General features: G+C 39.1%; 1 protein-coding gene across 2 annotated transcripts in view; it reads right to left on the bottom strand.

The window, feature by feature from the left end:
* The window catches only part of TTC21B (tetratricopeptide repeat domain 21B), a 38,857-nt gene that overhangs the window by 9,317 nt on the left and 9,427 nt on the right, over positions 1–20,113 (bottom strand). For both annotated transcript variants that reach the window (XM_033064290.1, XM_033064291.1), the window contains 17 exons: positions 19,530–19,722; positions 18,522–18,619; positions 17,813–18,013; positions 16,442–16,571; positions 15,856–16,013; positions 14,734–14,958; positions 12,864–13,102; positions 12,486–12,558; positions 11,428–11,538; positions 10,931–11,069; positions 9,405–9,511; positions 8,173–8,361; positions 5,095–5,205; positions 3,889–3,970; positions 3,025–3,175; positions 722–883; positions 135–330 (listed from right to left, as the gene is read on the bottom strand). In XM_033064290.1, coding sequence (XP_032920181.1) covers positions 135–330; positions 722–883; positions 3,025–3,175; positions 3,889–3,970; positions 5,095–5,205; positions 8,173–8,361; positions 9,405–9,511; positions 10,931–11,069; positions 11,428–11,538; positions 12,486–12,558; positions 12,864–13,102; positions 14,734–14,958; positions 15,856–16,013; positions 16,442–16,571; positions 17,813–18,013; positions 18,522–18,619; positions 19,530–19,722 — 2,565 coding nt within the window. The remainder of the gene's footprint in view (positions 1–134; positions 331–721; positions 884–3,024; positions 3,176–3,888; positions 3,971–5,094; positions 5,206–8,172; positions 8,362–9,404; positions 9,512–10,930; positions 11,070–11,427; positions 11,539–12,485; positions 12,559–12,863; positions 13,103–14,733; positions 14,959–15,855; positions 16,014–16,441; positions 16,572–17,812; positions 18,014–18,521; positions 18,620–19,529; positions 19,723–20,113) is intronic.

Genomic DNA, 20,113 nt, shown 5'->3' with positions numbered 1-20,113 from the left:
TTATAGGAAAATAATCGTTAGAATAAATAGCACTAACACACGCCACTGATGCCGAATGCAAACAGCAAGACTAGTTTTAAAAAAATGTAGTAAGTATGAAGGGGAAGAGTGAGGAAACGAGACAGGTTACTAACCTCAGCCACAACTATTTCTGTGAAAGTGTTCAGGGCTTGTTCAACATTTGATTTTTGTTTGGTTGCCATGAGACAATAATTCTCCATGATTCGCAGTTGAATGTGACCCTGAATGGTCTGAGGCTTGAGCTCCTTCAGCAGGTTTCCTGCTGTTCTTACAGCCAACTGCACAGACTCCTGCTTCTCTGTTGAGTTACTATTATCAGAAAAAAAGTGGTCATAGAAGCTTAATACATACCAAATTAATTACAAGTTAGAACTGCTTCTGTACTGAAGATATGCCATCTTGTAGAAAAATGGTTCTGGTATATAGGCATCCTACATCAATTATCTTCAACAACAGGAATTCCAACCCAACAAACTGATTGTAACACTGCAAGTGACCAGCATTCCAGAGCAAATCTTCTAAACTTTCTACTCGAGACTGACTTATTACAGTATAGAATGGCCTCTCACAATAACACAGAATACTCAAAGCAGTAGATGATCTCAAAGTTCTAGCAATTTAAATTAAGGCACATTGTCAAGAGGCAGCAGAAGAAACAGATGACAGAATAATCCAAGCAATATTTATTTAATTCACCTACCCTATGTCAGCATCAAGATTTTCAAAGACTTCTCCACCCACAGTTTCATTATCTGGGTTCAAACAAATTTCAATCATGTTGTAGACTGCATTCTGTCCCCAGTCACTGTCCTTTCGAGCTTTATTAAAATGCCGCAGTGCATCGTTTGGTTCACCTGTGTACCTACACAGATAATTAAAATATTTAAAGCTGGGCAAGTAAAACTGTCTGTTGGAAATTCCACCAAGGAAACCCAAGTACAGTAATTTCACGACTATAAGGCGCACCCTTTTGACTAAAATCTCCCGCCAAAACCGGAAGTGCGCCTTATAGTCCGGTGCGCCTTATCTGATCTACAAAGTTGCGACATTTGCCACCCCGGAAGTGAGAGCCCGTCGGCATCGGGGCCTCCCCCGTGCGGGGCGGGTCCGCCGGCTTTGGGGCCGCCCCCGCGTGGGGCGGACCCGCCGGCATCGGGGCCTCCACGCCGGCATCTGGGCCGCCCCCGCGCGGGGCGGACGCGCCGGCTTCGGGGCCGCCCCCGCGCGGGGCGGACCCGCCGGCTTCGGGGCCGCCCCCGCGTGGGGCGGACCCGCCGGCATCGGGGCCTCCCCGCCGGCATCGGGGCCGCCCCCGCGCGGGGCGGACCCGCCGGCTTCGGGGCCGCCCCTGCGCGGGGCAGACCCGCCGGCATCGGGGCCTCCCCGCCGGCATCGGGGCCGCCCCCGCGCGGGGCGGACCCGCCGGTATCGGGGCCTCCCCGCCGGCATCGGGGCCGCCCCCGGGGCCACCCCCGCGCGGGGTGGACCCGCCGGCTTCGGGGCCTCCCCACCGGCATCGGGGCCTCCCCCGCGCAGGGCCGTCCCGCCGGCATCGGGGCCGCCCCCGCGCGGGGCGGACCCGCCGGTATCGGGGCCTCCCCGCCGGCATCGGGGCCGCCCCCGCACAGGGCCGTCCCGCCGGCATCGGGGCCGCCCCCGCGCGGGGCGGACCGGCCAGCCCGCCGACATTGGGACGGCTCCCTTGCGGGGGGTGTTAAAGCCGCAGGGATCGGATCGGCTGCTGCGCGGGGGGGGCGAAAGCCGCAGGGATCGGATCGGCTGCTGCGCGGGGGGGGCGAAAGCTGCAGGGATCGGATCGGCTGCTGCGCGGGGGGGGCGAAAGCCGCAGGGATCGGATCGGCTGCTGCGCGGGTGGGGCGAAAGCCCCCGGAATCACGGCGGCCGCCGCGCGGGGTGGGCGAAAGCCCCCGGAATCACGGCGGTCGCCGCGCGGGCGGGGCAAAAACCCCCAGAAGCACGGCGGCCGCTGCGTGGGGGGGGGCGAAAGCCCCCGGAATCACGGCGGGCGCCGCGCGGGGGGGGGCGAAAACCCCCAGAAGCACGGCGGCCGCTGCGCGGGGGGGCGAAAGCCCCCGGAATCACGGTGGGCGCCGCGCGGGGGGGGGCGAAAACCCCCAGAAGCACGGCGGTCGCCGCGCGGGGGGGGGCGAAAGCCCCCGGAAACACGGCAGCCGCCGCGCGGGGGGGGGCGAAAGCCCCCGTAATCACCGCGGCCGCCGCGCGGGGGGGGGCGAAAACCGCCGGAAGCACGGCGGCCGCCATGCGGAGAGGGGGAAAACCGCCAGAATCGGAGTGGCTGCCACGCGGGGAGGGGGCAAGCAGCTGGAATCGGGGCAGCGGCGGCACGGGGCAAGCCTGCCGGCATTGGGTCACCCGGAGCGCCAGGGAACTCCCGGAACAGCGGGGCCCTGGGGATGCTGCACGGAGCGGCGGTGGGCATAGCCCGGCCCTGCCGGGTACAGGCAGGCCCGGGAGCCAATGGCTGCCGGATTGAGGCGGGGCCTCGGCCAGCAAGCGTGCGGGAGGAGCTGGGGGCGGAGCCTCACTGCAAAAAAAAACCCGGTGCGCCTTATAGACCGGTGCACCTTATCTGATCTACAAAGTTGCAAAATGTGCCGGCTCCCGGGGGGTGCGCCTTATAGTCCGGTGCGCCTTATGGTCATGAAATTACTGTATTTAGAAACAGATGACGCATTTGCACACACAGACACTGCAAGGTTTGGACAGCACGCATATGATTGCAAGGAATCTGTTTTTGCAAACTAAAAATAGTCTGACAAGTTATAAAATGTGAAGATAAATAGTATTACATTATTGAACCTGGAAGAACATCCAGAGATATTCAGAGAAACTGAGAAATTCCTTAAATCCTGACACCTTAATTAAATCAACATAGCACCTTTAAATGATAATAGATGACAAGAAAATTAATTTAAATCTATACTACATCATCAAATAAATCTTAATTATAATTGCAAGTACCAAAGATATAGTCCTTTGCAGTAGTGAAATCCTGGTTCAAGCTTTGTTCGGGAAGAATGTTTTTCAGCCATTGAAAGAAATCTTGGGATTTCTTCTAATTTCCCAGCTCTTCTTAACAGATCAATTAATCGAGAGAGGGTTGCATAGTTATCTAAATATACAAATAATTAGGAGATTGTAATTCTACTTATTTACTATATGAATAAGTTAATAAAGAGCCTGCCTTAATTTTTCACATATAAAAATGAGGTAAGATTTAACATATAAGGCGTATTACACAGTAACCTCAGATACAAAAATGAAAATGTCAAGTGATACTTGCAATATCTCTATATAGGTTTTTTATAGAAGTATAATTGTACTTCACTTTCAAAGCACTCAAAACCATTTGCTGCACTCTCATGACTTCTTTCCAAGTCCATTAGAAAGCTTTACATTCATTATAGTAAAATTTTAATATATTTCAGTAGATTTCTCCACGGTCTCAACTTGAAAATTGCTAAAAAAACTTACTGCTGTCCAAGACAAGTTTCCTTTATTAGTCTTCAAATAAAATATTACCTTGACATTTTTAGTACAAAAGAAAGTCCTTTACAGTGAATAACACCCTATTTGTATTTGACTTAAGGAAAACTATGCACATTTTATTGCAGCAAAGTAAATTACTGTATCTACAACAAATAATTTTTATCATATTCCCCTAAAATATCTTTGTGTTTTTATATACAGTAATGGTCTTTGGCTTCAGTATACATTACATTATAAACAAAGCATTTCGTTTTAATTAAGCATAGAGTCTTTATTCAGCTATTTATTAGAACTATATATCAGAACAAATTAAAAGTATGACTGCTAAATATTGACCTGGCTTGCGTTCCAGGAGCTGCTGGAAATGAAAAACAGCTTGTTCGTAATCTTGCTTCCTGAACATGAGATCAGCCATCATCTACAGTATTGAACAATTTAGAGAAAACAAAATATTATAAATTGTGAAAGTGTAAAATAAGAATTACAAATAATGAACTCTGGTTATGCGCAGAGATAAAACTATAGCTTTAAAGTGCAGCAGGAGCTGCACAAGAAGTAAAATAACTTGGACTTTTTATTGCTCTCTGCAAAACACACATGATATACAACATACATGGGTAATAATGAACAACTGTATGAACACCTTTTCACATAAGGTGAAAATTAAAAGGTAACTAAGTAGTCTGCCATATCTTTCAAATATCCTTTTTGCATAGTTTTACTCCTGATTTTATTTCCAACAATTGCAGATTATGCACATGGAAAAGCAAAGTTAGTGTTAGGGAAAAAGAAATATGATAGCTCTTTACCTACAGCAGGGAAGGTAAAACAAGTTATTTAATTTCAGTTTTTCTCCACTGATAGTTAGCTAATACAGATTTAATAACATATTTCAAGAGTGCCATTACTTCTGTTCATGCACCATACTAGAACAACTTTCAGATGTTAGATTTCTATGAGAAAACAAATTATTCCCATCTCAAAATAATTTTGTTTCTAGTGTGTTAAATCAAAAGTTGCTCAGTCCATTGAGTCGTCTTTTAGGTCAAGAAGTATACAAGTCCTGGATAGGAACATGCAGCTGTAATTAAAACTTGTTAAGAAGGAATATGATTAACTAAGGTTGAATGAAGCTATAAAATTACCTTAAATACATAGTTCTTTTCTTCTAGCAATTAAAAAAAATATTTGTTTTAATATTACTGTGCTGGAAAAATAGCTTCTTCCTTCAGTATTAGCAAATACTCAATAGAGCATGCATTGAGCCATACATTATCCAATCTTACTACAACTACTTTTTCCTTTGCTTCTAAAGACTCATTTTATATTGAGATAGAACAATGGCTATGATTGCTAGAAACTTCATATTGAAACATCAGGTGGCATAAACAGAAAAACATTTTGTTGCCATGGATTTTTCACTTTTTTTTTTAAATCACAAAGCTGTAGGCTTTTTTAAAAGTAGTGCTTTATGAATATATCATATTGCAGGCACATAAACTTCAGAAAGCATTGATGCAGGGTTAGTATAATATCACATACCATTGTTGCTGCTTCATTATCTTGGTCGTTCTTCAGCAGTAAGGAACACTGATGCTGACAGGCATCAGTATCGTCTTGTGCAAGATATAAACGTGCAAGTTCCAACATTGCCTGTATATTAAAATATTCAACTGTATGTAATTCGAAGATGAAGAAAGTTGGTTCAGTTCTGAGTACCTGATATTACAGGGTTCCATGTAAAAATTGTATCTCCACTAAAGAGAGTGCCTTTTCTGTTGTTTCCTGTGGGAAATTAATGTTTCCTCTGACAATTAATGTTATCCATTTGCATTCCCTCACCTTTTAAAACAGACTAAACTTTCCTTCTTCTAAGGGATACTCTAAAGGTATATTGAAAACAGGGCTGCTCAATAATATTGCTCTGAAGATACTGGTGCATTTTGGTATGAATAATGTTTTTGGAAAAATATAAGTAAAAGCAGTTTTAAATGTATTGAAAAAAAGCAAATAACTCATTAACATTCACCAACTAATTCTGGAGTACAAGAAAGTTTCAGTAGAAACTATTTTCTTATTTGCATTTCCAACCTGTCACATTAAGACTCTATGGAAATTTATTTCTGAGAAGCCACCAGAGTAAATATTGACAAACTGAAATGTACACCAGCATACATTCTTAAAGCTGAAGTCCCATCATAGACTATTCTGAAGAAAATGCCACAGAAAAGCTTACAAACATGAGTTACCACAGCTTTAATCCACTTTCTATTAAAACAAACAGAAGGTAAACTGATCACAAAGCAAAATTAGCAGTAGATAAACTGTAAGTCACTCCTGCTTAATCTTAAACGGTGTTTTGATTTTGTTTCCAAAAGGGAGGCATTTATAATTGCATCATAATTCTTTCCCTAGTTACACTTGTGAAAGGCACTTCTGAATCAGAACAGTGTTTTGAACACTCTGTTCAGAACATGCAGGCTTCTAGCATAGTTTTTAACAACTGTTTTCTTCCTACTTCCTGTTCTGTTCATACTTGAACATACACCATTTAATTCTGAAACAGGAAGGCAGGTGGGTAAGCACTGAAATGATAGAGAATGTATGCATGCCAGAACTTTAACTATGAAAGCTTTCTTTAAGCTGCTGCTCTTATGCGCACGATGCAGTGGAATACCAAAAGGCAGTCTTGGAGTCAAGGAACAGTTCCTGCAGGAAGCAAAAAAAGCTAACTAAATTGGAGTTCTACACTAGATTCTAGTGAGTGGAAGTGGTCTCTGAATTTTCAATTCCAACACAAACAACAATAACGCAATGAAATGACGGGCATAATGCAATCCACAATCCTCTTCGAGTCTCCATCTGGAAACTGCACTGCCTCTTACCTGATCAAGGAAATAAAGGGAGAGTACACTACCTACCAGATTTCACCATGTAAAACAAAACAAAACAAAACAACTCCTCTAAGACATGGACTGCAATTTCTTCACACTGACCTGAATAAATGCATATTTAAATCCATTATGGTTTACTTTGGCTAAAATACAGCAGATTTTGTTCTGACAAAACAAGGTACAGACAGCTTCAAAGTAATTTCCATTATTTCCATATATAATTTTAAGGCAAGCAAACTGAAGGTGCTGAGAAACAGATGTGAGCTTTTAACAGCTCCAAATAATATTTTTAAATCTAAAAGAATTCAATTCTAATCTTGTACTAGCAATGCTTTAAAAAATGCAGAGAAGTTAGTATCTACTGAAACTATAAAAATATACTGAGATAACACCTTTATACTATAAATATACCCACCAGTATTTGTTGGCTAACAAAATATTTTGCTTTCATAACTCAACAAGTAGGCAGCAAGTTCTTCATCAGAAATTCAGACTTATTTTTTGTCACTGTATTCTGTGTTGCTAGAAAAGCAGGATTAAAGCAAAAATCTTCAGTAGTATCTAATAGATATTTAGTACAAATGTCCACATCTTGTAACAACGGGAATCTCTCGAAAGTATGATTTTAGGAAGAACTGAAGGGAAATGCCATGCTGGAATGAAAGTCAAAGTAAGGCTTTGACACTGATAAAAAGCCACGGCTGTACCTGTACCATGACAGGCAGTCTCCTTCCTCATAATGGTAGAATGGGGAAATCACCATTTTAAGGATGGTTTTTATTCCCTTCCCAATTTATTTTTCTTCTCCATATCATTTTTAGAAGATGCCTTGAGAAAAGCCTGTCTCAAATACGCTGAAGTTGTAGCTCTAGGAAGGACCTAGATTCTTAGAACCATGACACACAAGTTCAAATATTAACACTAAGTGATGTATGTAGCAGCTCATGCATGTGACAGCTGTTCAATAACAAGCATCAAAATAAGAAGTCTTCACATAAACACCTAAGTATATAACATCATTAAGATAGAAAATCATGGCAAATTAACAAAGAATAATATTCATTTATTTATTTATTTTTCATCTAGAAAAACCTCACTAAAGATGACAATTTTTGCGCTCATTATAACTACAAATTTCTTAGAGTTTTGCTTCTCTCTCTCTTATCTCCAAAGCCCAGGGTTATGAAATGATAAGAAGGAAGAAGAGGATAAAACTAAATCTGAATTTACCTGTATCCATCAATCTGTGGGAAAGACTATGCAGAAAAGAGAGAAGCAGTACAATTATCCTGCTAAAGAACAGCAACATTTTGTGACTAAAATCAGAATCCTACCAAGTCCAGGTAAAAGTCTGAAACTGCTAAAGTAGACACAGAAAAGATAGAGATGGTCTGTACTGACCAAAATCACTGGGAGTTCATTCCAGAGGACAAGCACCAAGCAAGACTGAAACAATCCATCATTGCTGGTACCTGAAGACTGGCTCACTGTGAGTGCATGCAGACACCACTTGAGTCAGGAGTTCTTGTAAGAGACAGAAGTTTGCAATGCATGCAACTATTCTATCACGATAACCAATAAAGGGGAAAAAGTTCAAGGTTTGATGTGTATCATGAAGCAGAAGTAATTGCAAATTATTCTGTTCTGCGGATAACTGGAAAAATGTTTTGTGGCATCTAAAAACTGAATGGAAAAACAACGCAAAATAGTCAGAGGGAGAACTGACCTTGTTATTGGTTTCACAGTGAACAAGGGCTTCTTTGTAGAATTTAATTGCTTTTTCATAGTTTCGCTGGGCTGTTGAATGTTTTGCAATCTCAGCACAAATCTCAGCCGCTAACTGTTTCTGTGCAGGAACTGCATCCAGCTGTTCTACTTGAGCCCGTTTAAGCACTCTGCCTTGTAATTCCCGAGCCTGGTGTGGGGAAAGCAGTGAGTCAAAAATTGTCAAAGGAATTAATTTCATTTATCTACTATAAAGTAGTGTACTTGGTTTTTTTTAAAAGAAGGAATCACTAATACTATTCTGCTTCTTACACCCCTACCATTTTGCCTAGCAGGGAATTAGAACTAAAACACAAAATAACATCCGGGGAGAACTTCTAACATCTCTTTGAAAACTGCTTAGGGGGAATTTTACTAAAGGACAATTAGGGGGGAAAAAGTCAACTTTGAGAAAGAAAAAAGTAGATTATACGGAAAAAATAAGTAAGAATTTAACAAAGATAAACCTTACCAATATTGGTATTTAAACCTTTAAATACAATTACCTTTCTAACCAATCTTCAGACTTTTCTTGCTGGTCAGAAGACGCTACCAAGGCATTTCTGTTACCTTCACTTTCACAGAGTGAAGGTATAATGGAACAGAAAGTACTGACCACATGTCTTGCTAAACCTTTTTGTTGAGAAAGCATTTTCTAAGGGGTCAAACCTCTAGTTTCCAACCTTTTTCCTTCAAGCCTCAGTCTGAGGGATAATGTTGAACTGCAGAATGAACAGATTTTATAATTGCTATGTAATACTAATACTGCTGTTTAGCAATACAACAAAACAACAGGTAGCCCTTGAAAGCTGTTCCATTTTGCTCTGCAAATGGTTTTCAATGCTGAGCTAAAGATATGTAATCTAGCTGCCCTCATGGCCAATTTCATTTTCACCTGATATGCTAAAACTGTGAAGTATGAACACAAATGAAGGCAAAGTAAGACTGCAGGCTTGCAGTAAAAGCCTGCATTCTGATCCAAAATTCAGATAATACTGACCACAAAAAGTTCAGACTGTGTAACACTTTACATACTTTACATTTCACAGAAGTCACTGATGCTGTATCCCCAGCATACACTAATTTTCCACATTCACATGGATATTATAGTTAGAATATGGGGATGAAAGTGAAACCGGGGTAAACATAAGGACATTGCAAGTTTTCACAGGTATTTTTGGTTTTTCTCTTTACCTGCTGTAATGAAACAATAGCTCTGTCAATCTTCTCCATTTTGCTGTAAATTTTTGCCAGAAGTACCTGGTAACGTACATCTTCCATCAGAGAAGACAATTCATTAACTGTAACAATGATATTAAACAAACATTATTCTTGAAGTAACGGATTCCAGTGAAGTCAAAAGAAGAAGAAACTCATCACATCCTCCAGGCAAGAGTTTACATAAAAAATTCACAGCTTCAACTTATATATTTAGAATTGTGATCTGACTTGGTGCATTGCTGGTGGGCAGAGTATAGTAGTAAGGAGAGTAAACATTACAGACTATAAACAAAATGAGATTTAAGGCCAAAGATATTGAAAGATGCAAACAGAAAAAAAAAAATTGACTGTCTGGTCTATTTGATTTTCAGACATGAGAAAAAATATTTTGATGTAAGCGGATAGGAAATAAAGCCATTCCTGACATTTCTTGTCCAAATCCTCCTCAAAGTCAATGAAAAATGTCCAAATTGGTATAATGTGCTACTCTACATGCAAAAAGCTGAGACTGTTAGAGGAAATTTCTAGGCAGACTACTTCTTTTACTAGAGTCTGGAATAGACATGAATACAGAGTTATTTTAACCAAATATTTCAGTATCTACTTAAAAGCAGCAGGCATCTTTTGAATAATGGTTAAAATAAATATGCATAAATTACTATTTGAAGAATTTAAGTCTTCGCTGGCTTGAATTTATTTTATTCTACTGACAAAGCAGTATTTTGAGCATAGTTCCACATTAAAATATAGATGCCACCAAAAATTTTGTATCTTTAATAAAATTAAGGAGCAGTATTCTATCAGAAAACTGATCTTCAAGGTGCTGTAATTGTGACATATTATTCTAAATCAGAGATTAGACTGCATACCTTAGACCATGTAAGATCATTCCCTCAGTATATTTGCTATAATTCATTTCTTCTCCCAAACAAAGGATATTCAAACATTTCCATTAAAAATATTAAATTGTTCAATAATTTTCCCAATCAGACAAAATAAAACATTTTTCTCTTAGAGAATGTGTATGTATCAAAACATAAAAAAGACATTAAAAAACAGAAAGACTTTTTGCTTCATATTAAAACAGAAGATAAAATTTTTAAATACATGGGAAAAACTGTATATACTGCTAATTATTTTTCCTACTAGAAAAATCAAGCTGTCTCGAGCATGACTATTAAACTAGCCAGATCCTCAAAGGCTTAACTAGGACAGGAATACAATGTTAAACTAGAGGACTTTTTCAGTAAAAAGTAAACAGGATGGAAAATCAGCATGCCTTTGCAAAGCATGTAAATGATATAGTGACATAAGAAAACCTTACAGAATGGACTACTAATAATACTGCTTGTCTATTCAGACAGCCACAAAGGTTAACAAATGCAATTAAACAACTGCAAAAAAAGTAGCCATAAACTCATTCACTCCTTAGAGTCATGCAGAAAATACAAGTAACAGTAGAAATTGTATGTCTTCCTGTGAATTAATAACAGTCCTACCAGGCTCGTGATCTAAAGCTTGCTGAAGCACTTTTTCTGCCTGTTCATACTGCTTCAGTTTCATTAAAAGCTCAGCCAAATCATAGCAAAGGAAGTTCTGTTGACCATTTCTCACTGCAGCCTCATAGTAATTGATTGCCTTGAAGAAAGAAGCAAACATTTGTGAATACTTTAAAGACAACAACCCTGTTACTTAGGTATTTAATGACATACTGCTTACAATTTTCTTTACTTTTTTCCAATGGAGATTTAATAAAACATGGGTTTGAGTGCAGGCCCAAACCCACTGCAAGTCCCCAGAACTACAATTCAACAGATCTGAACCCACCAATGTGTGAATTTACCAACTGTGCCTTTGGCCAGATGATCTAAAGGGAATCTACAAAATTACTTTCAGGATAAAATGCCTATTTTAGCACTCGGAAATATAACACTTATACCCAAGCAAAGCCCACATGTTGACACAGTACTCAACTAATACAGTACTTAGAGAATACCTTTGAGTAATTATGTGTTTTGATTAGGGCTTTTCCAATTTTGCTCGCTAAAGATGGATCTTTTGGATTTTTCTTCAAGGCCTGCTCGTAGACTTCTATGGCTTCATCAGGCTTCAACAGTAAAATATAAATACATGTAAGTAAAAGATTATGATAAAAGGTGTATGAAGGAAATAAAAACTGGTAACAACTCCAGGAATGACTGCCAAGCACTACTGATCCATAAGCTACAATACTTCAGAGAGAATGGTTACTATAAAACTGCAGGAAACGTAAAGCCCATGTAAATTAACATTTTCACGCTAAAACAAAATATGGAGAGACTTGGCAAACAAACGAGTTTGAATAAACTTCACTCTTTTTTTACTGCAATTTCTCTACTACTACCTTCCTTAGTTAACAAAGAGGCAGATGTCTTAGTTATAGCAAATTTAAGAAATTCCACTTTGTGTGATAATTCTTCATTAAGGAGAAAACTACACACAAATATCAATATGAAAACAATCATGAAACATCTACAGATGTCCAAACCAGTGATCTAAACTATCAGTTGCATGTCCTAATTCAATTTTTTTAATATATTAATTTAAACATGTAGTCTTCAAATTCCCATGTCCACTTGACTACATTGTCTTCTGCCAATACTAAACAGCATTTCCAGTTCATCAAGAAAGTGAAGAATCCAAAAAATGTATAGGAACCACAAAATTAGAAACTTCAAGTAAAGCCATCAGCATGAGAACTAAGTTACCTACAATTATTCTAAGTTTCAGAACACTATTTAGATCTCATTCTAGGTATCTGTTAATCTTATGAGGCAGTGCTCTTTTAGAAAACATTTCCTCCTTGATTTTCACCAAGTAAGCTTTTAGAATAAATATATTTTCAACAGTTTTTAATTTTAACAGTTACTCGTAGTCAATATTTATTGTTTTATATCCTAAAGCAGTTTCTGTTTGACAAACATCAAGCAATAAGAGTCAGCATGGCACAAGGTTTCCATTAGACAAAGTCAACAAACTACTTAAATATTCTATTCTTCTCCAGCAAGCACTCACCTCTTGAATATTCATGTATGCATCACCAAGAAGAAGTAAAGTATGAGCACTCGGCAGTTTTTCTACTAGGTCACTGGGAACAGAAGACAAAACCTTGCTCAGTATTTAATATGCCAATACTGGTATCTGAACAAGAGAAGGGCACAACAATTTTATCCTCTGCAGATTTTAGTTTCTATTCTGAAAATAAACCAAAAAATCCCTGAAATATCTTTTCAAAGTAAGAATCCCAACTATCATTTTAAAAGTTACCCCATTTACTCAAATGCATTAATGTCACTAAATATTTCTCCTTTACTGCTGTAGAAAGAAAAAATGAGTTCACCATGCTATCAGTAAACATCTAGAAAACTATTTATGCACACCACTAACTCTTACCTATAGCAGGCAGCATATAATTTCTTATCTTTCCTATACTGAAGATAAATATCGGCCATTTTTTCTTTAGCTTGTACAAAGTAAGGCTGTTCAGGTGTAATATTGCGGAGCATAGTCAAGGCATGTTTCACATCTCCTTGAGCAATTGCCAGATCTGCATTTGCAATCACAACTCTTAGCTCCTCGGGTGTCCCAGAAAATTCATTAATGGCATCTTGGATAACTATAGCAGCTTCATGCTGAAAATAATAAAAACAACAGAATTAATTTATTTCCTGTCATTGAACAGCAAAAAATAAAGACATCATAAGCATTTACGGGCATTATGCAAATCAACCAAAAAACCCTCAAAAAACACAAACCATAGTATCCACTTGTTTTGCTATAGTTTTTGATTTTTAAATAAAACTCCTGTGATATCAACTACAGTAAATTCACGAATACAAGCCGCACGGAGTATAAGCCGCATATCCGGTGTGTTGGCAACATTGATGTCTTTGTCAACAAATAAGCCGCACCTGGAATATTAGCCGCACTTTAGTTCGCCGCGAACTTTCACGAAGTCGTCATTTAGTAACACGATCGCGGGATTGCCGGGGCTTACTGGCTTACTGCCGACCTCGGAAACATTGTTTCCAAGTGAAAAAAGACACACCCTTTATTTACAAGCCGAAAAAGACAGGAACAATAGTGTGGTCATTTTGCGAGCATTCCCAATGGATCCGCGTTGCCTTTAAACAGCCGCTCAGCCACGCGGGCAGGCAGCTGAGCTCCGAGCGGAGCCACATCTCCGTGCTGGAGCGGCCGCTCTGGCCCTCGCAGCCCTGCGGGGCGAGCGGCCGCTGTAGCCCTCGCGGCCCCACGGGGCGAGCGGCCGTTGTAGCCCTCGCAGCCCCGTGGCCGAGCGGCCGCTGTAGCCCTCGCGGCCCTGCGGGGCGAGCGGCCGCTGTAGCCCTCTCCCTGCGAGCCGAGTGGTCGTTCTACCCCTCTCCCTGTGGGCTGAGCGGCTCCCCCAGCCCTCTCCCTGCGAGCCGATCGCCCACTTCATCCCTCTCCCTGCGGGGAGAGAGGCTCCCCCAGCCCTCTCCCTGCGAGCCCAGCCAGCCCCGTAGCCGCACAAGACTGAAAACACTTTAAAAAGTACAGAGAAATATCACACACTTTTATCGAACTGCCGAGGTAACTCGCCGAGGTAACTTACCCCGATAAGAACCCCCGCCCCTCAGTAACGCCGCCATCCACAGGCAGGCAATAAGCTGTTCTCTGATTGGTTCATCGTCGGAACAACGGGAAACCATGGATTTCAAACTGTTTCGGCTCGGGACTGGACTGGTATGATACTAGGTAAGGGCAGATATCACATTTTTGTTCATAGATTAGCCGCACCCAAATATTAGTCGCACTTCCAGGTTTCCACCAAAATTTTTGTCTAATTACTGCGGCTTGTATTCGTGAAATTACTGTATACCATAGAAAGTTTTAGTACAGAAAATTACATTTGTGTTGCATATATATAAGTACATGCTCAAACTTCAACTAGAGAATGTCTTCAGCACCTTGCTCCAACAGGTCCTGCCTTGGGCTGGTTTGGGCTGGCCTCCAAACCACAGGACTGTATGACTTCTTTTATATTCTTACACTTAGGTAGTGCCCTACCACTTATCCAGACACAGCTGATAGTAGGGATGCTGCTAAATATGATCCAAAACTACTGCTCATAGCATTCTGACAACAAACAGAGGTCTACATCCCTGCAAATCCTCTTGGTAAAAGAATTGATGGTTTTCTGTTCTGAACTATTAGAAGTGGGACTGAGAAGAGGGAATTGTTTTCAGGTGTGTTTTGTATTTTAGCAGGTTTGCCATCTTACCGGTTCTCCATTCAAACGATGAGCATCTACCAACTCTAGGAACACAGACACACGATCACTTGTATCAATTTCAATACTTTTTCCTTTTGTTTTTGAGGAAGCTGTAGGTTTTCTCATTCCAGGCAAATTCCTTGCCATCTGTAAGGTTTTAATAGCTTCTGGTATTTCTCCCAGCTTCTTTTGTGTTTGGGCCTTAATTAAGTGATACACAGGATGTTCTCTCACCTAAAAAATACGTAAAATGAAGTTTCCAAATTTTACTTGATGTAAAGTATTCAAATCCCTTGCAAGATTTTTTTAAATTTTGACTTTGGTTTCTTTTTTTTCCTCCAAATATACATAAATTCAATTTCAGAAATTTACTTAAAAATATAAGAATTACCAGAGTATGCAAACTAGTGATTTAGTAAGTTTTTAATTACAAAGAAAAACTATTGCACGGGGTGAGACTCTGGGATAGAACAACATTAATGGCTGCTTTATTATAAACTAGACTAATTTTAAGGTATTCTGAGTGTCTCCCACACTGCTGCATGCACATTTCACCAGACTATTAATTAAAGGTATCATAATACAATCATAATTTGGCACAAGTCCTGCATTCCATTCTTCACCTTCCTAAAACACACTTCACATTAAACAAAAGCCTGTAAGAGAGATATGGCAAGGACCTCAATTAGCAGTTAATTAGATATTAATCTTCAGCTTTCTTGTATCACTTGGAGGAAGAAAACAAGATGGGACACACTTGCAAAGAAACGGTAGCTTTCAGCCAAGCCATCTCAGGACACTTGGGCAGAACTCAGACCTAATGAGTGGTGTGCGTGTACTGTGTTCCCAATCTCTGCTAATCCTACATAAAAGTTCAACTAATGTCAAGAAATTAAAAATCCCATACTGTAATGCGTAAAGCCAATGAAGTGTAACTTGTGAGGTATTAGTTTTGCCTTAATGGTCATTTCTTTGATAAATATCAGATACCACATTCATATAAACATTTAGATATTCAATTCGAAGTGGAAGAGTTATAAAAAGTTCAATTGAAAATTATGATATACAAAACCATACAACTTCAGATGACTGAGACTGAATAAAATTATTTCATTCTTTTGTTCAACTCACCTCAAAATTATAGCTTAGACAAAGTTCCAAGGACTGAGAACATAGCTTGGTATTGTTTTGAGCCAAATACACCTGGGCCATCAGTAAGTGTGCATCTGCGTAAGAAGGGTTCCTTTCCAGACAGTAATGTAGATTACTATGGGCTGCTTCAAGATCCCCTAGGAAGTGGGGAAAGGAAGGGAAAGTGAAAAAGCAGTTGATATTAAATACAGGGGTTATTATAAACATATCATTTTTATTTGCTAATTGTCAGCATCCAGTGAATAAACTTAGATACAAAATATTATAAGGTTATGACATAAAATCAAAAGCAGGTCAAAGGTATGGTATTTTCCCATTGTTTCATCTGTAAATCATTAACTTTGGGAAATAATAAATTTAAAAAATACTTTATTTATATGTCTGTACAATTAAGATAGTCTCATATAAAGGACAAAAGAGGGAGGAATAAATGTTCTTCACTTAGCTGGAACATAATGCTCTGCAGTGAAAGAAAAATATTCATTATTACTGACACGTGTGAAATTAATTTTTTATATTAAATAAACTATGGATGCAGTTAACTACCCATTCAAATAGCTATTACCTGACAAGTACTTCACTTTTGCAATTAAAAAGACAGCTTGTTGAAGACCAGGCACAGTTTTTACAACAGTTTCAAGAACTGAAGCACAGTGCTTGAGAAGTGGTGAAGGAGACTGCCCAGGACTTGCAGGCTAGAAGCAAAAAATACAAGTAAGTAACACAAAAAGAACCCCAAAAAACTAACAAAACCCAGAATTTGTGTCAACAGATTTTAGATTTAGATTTCATTCTAAGTCTGAGTTTCACTTTAAATTCAAACAAGCCTTAGCAAAGTCATGTTATGTCCTTCAGTCAAAGCAGCTCTTGTTGTGAAGAACTATAAAAATAAGTTGAAATTTCAAGGGACCAACTTCTTGATATCAGCAGGAACACAAGACAGTCTCACTTCAAGGACAACAAAACACTTCAGACCTGACATACACAGAAGAGTCAGGTCATAAACATTTGGTTACACATTCTGAATTTTCAGGCCAACTCATCTAACACAGGAGTACCATGAATTAAATTTCAAGAAGGCTAAAGTTGGAAGGGATGATGAGAAAGTTGGGAAGAAAAGGTTCTGGTCCTGTCATGCCTACCCTCATCCCATGCCAAAGAACATATCCATACTGCAGGCAACAGATTGAAAACAGAAGTTAAAAACTAGCTATTTTCATGCAAACTGCTAGTACAATATACCACGTTTTAGCTGCTCTATATCAGAAATATTACTCATTTCCCTCTACTACCTTAGCTAGTTGCTAACTGGTTTATACATTAAAAAAGGTAAAGGCAACCTAAACATCATTCTGTTCACAAATAGTATTTCCATAGGACCCAAAACCAAAATGGAAGCCTCCACTACCTTTGTTGCCAAAGCACACAAATTCTGCCACAGAAAATTAAGCTACCTAAGCAAGTGAGATTTTTCACTGGAATTAACAATACTATAAAAAGGCAGTATTCCACCAATTTTTACCAACATGCAAAATAAAGAAATTTTATATATGGAAAAGATATCCTAAGCAAATAAAAATATTTCATTAGTAGGTGGTCAGTGTGAACATCCTAGTTTCACAATAAGATAGCTTTATTCACTGTATCATCACAGCTTCCTAAGAGATACTAAGACAGTGCAACTACACACACAGAGTGCACTGAACAAATATCCAAAGTTTGATCAGGTGTCATTACTGCCACTTGCTCACATCACAAAATACTTATTTTTATAATTACTTTGATAAGGGGTGTAATATCCCAAAATATACTACTCTTACATCAAATAAATTCACATTTGAAATGGGAAAATTTTCCGGTTTTTCACTTCATGATTAACTGTTCTCAAAACAAAAAATTCCCCATCCCAGACAAATGTGATTGTACAGGTGCTTACCTGTGCTGGACAAAAATTAAGATATTCTCTAATAATTTCTAGCAAGAAATCAGGGTTTAGTTTTTCAAAATACTCCACACCAAGAGGAAATCCACACAAAGATGAAAAGTGAGTATCCAAAACATCATTCAGTAAAGCAAAAACTTCTTCTTGTCTCTTACGTTTTTTCATAGCTAGGACTGCATGCAGGAAAGATAATTCCTACAGAAAAGAAAAAACAAACACAAAATTCCAAATATTCTGCATATTCCAGATACAGTCATCTGTTATTCATACAATACTACATAATTATTAATGTTAGCAACTTCTTATTCATATTTAGGGATACTCTAAGACATTTAGTGTGTTGTAAAGGACACTTGATTATTCTACCAATTCATTCCTTTAATTTGTGCAAGAACCTTTGCATTTGTCTGATCACAAAATCCTGAAAATAATTAATATTTGTTCCTCCCTGACATTTCAAACTCATCTTCTGAGAAAAAACTCATCTAGAAAGTGATGATGTTTTCTGTCTGCAAGCAAACAGCCTAGTTGCAAAGTTAAGCAACACATTAACTTCAACAGAAAGAAAAACTGAAACTTAGACTTAACAGTACTCTATTAAGAATGCTCTACTCAACTGACTGAAATACAGAATACATAATAGTTAGAAGGCCACAGTTGAGATTGTAATCAAAGTATCTCAGTAAAGAAAGATGTCTCCTACCCCAGATTTCCCAATGGACTGTTGAATTTCATTAAGAAACTCCAACTGCTGCTCCGCATCTTCTAATTGCCCTTGTATTAGCTGACAGCGGATAATTCCTGTAACACACGGAAAGACTTTATTTTTGCCAACTCATCTTCCTGGTCAAGCACATGCTTTCTCTTCCACAACTAACTTTTCCTCTCCTCAACCTCTTCATAAAGCAGTGACAGGAAAAGAAAGAATGGATCAAGACTTATGGTAATGGAAATTTTGCATACTCAGAAAAACCTAGGGTAGATGATAAAAGATATATAATAAAGCAATTTGAAATGGTAAACTTTCAACTGGTTCTAGACTAAGCAGAAGCACCATAAACTCAGAAAAAGTACAAGAAGGAAAACAATCTCAAGCACACACATAAAACACTCCTGTCATCTAAGGTTTTAATACTGTTTAAGGCCATGGCACAGTCAAGGAGGAAAGAAATACAGGGAAAAAAATCTGTCAGGCAAATATGTCTTTTAAAACTTTACACTCCATTTTCTTGACACAAATGGGACTTATTATAAAGTGGAGTTCTTTTGGATGTGACACCTACATCCAAAGTATGATGTTTTGATTTGATTATGGTTTTCAATATAATTTGGACAAAATGAGGACATGGATAGCTTGTTCTATCATACCCTTGATTTTCTTGTTTTTGTAGTGCCTAAGAGTTCTCTAGTTCTTTGGCACTACAGAAATTAAATGATAAAGTAAGTAAAATACTGCAAAATGTCTGTGCCTACTATTACTTTGAGAGCTCTAATTTAGAACAGGGAAGATTAATTTTTCAATACGGAAGACCAAAAGACATATTTAGTAAGAGGCACTGTTGCCACAAGGAAGACAGCACACAATGAATCTGAAAAAACAACCCAGTGCTCATGTTCTAATAGTTCAAGATTTTCCTAGCACCAGTAATAGGAAAATATGATCAAAAAAACCACTGTTTAGTAAAAATCAAAAGGAAGTGCAAGACCTTACCAGTTAGTGCAGAAACACTTGTTTCATCAAGTGTCATAGCAGTCTTGTACCATTTTAGAGCTTCTTTCACTTTCCCTTGTAAGATCATTTGATAGCCAAGTTCAGTAGCAAATTCTGCATTGTCAGATGCCAAATCAAAAGCTCTTTGTACTAAGGTTTGTGTATGTTGAAGGATGAGCTGGTTCCGGCCACACTAATGGTAAGAACAATTTTTAAGCCTTAAGCTTTTCGTAGTTTTCAGATTCAGTTAGAAAAACATACTGAATATAGCCAGGTCAGTAGAGACAACACTATCCCATGTAAGAATGAATTGGTCACTAGTAATTCTGTAAAAACTGTGACATTTATGTGGGATGGATTCAAACATAAATAGACAATACCATACAATAATGAATAGTTGCTTTGAGTGCTTCCTTACAGCAATTTTTGGTAAATACACAGATTAAAAAAACTTGCACTTTCAAGGTTATGTGATTAACCTTGTCAGTATCATACAGTAAGAAGATGGTTGGTGAACATTCGTGTATTTTCACTGCTTCTCACTTAAAAGCAAGCAGTAAAACCATTTTTGCAATGAGATGGCT

The sequence above is a fragment of the Catharus ustulatus genome, chromosome 7 (assembly GCF_009819885.2).
Source record: "Catharus ustulatus isolate bCatUst1 chromosome 7, bCatUst1.pri.v2, whole genome shotgun sequence".
Classification (NCBI taxonomy): Eukaryota; Metazoa; Chordata; class Aves; order Passeriformes; family Turdidae; genus Catharus; species Catharus ustulatus.
This window is presented reverse-complemented; position numbering and strand designations above follow the sequence as displayed.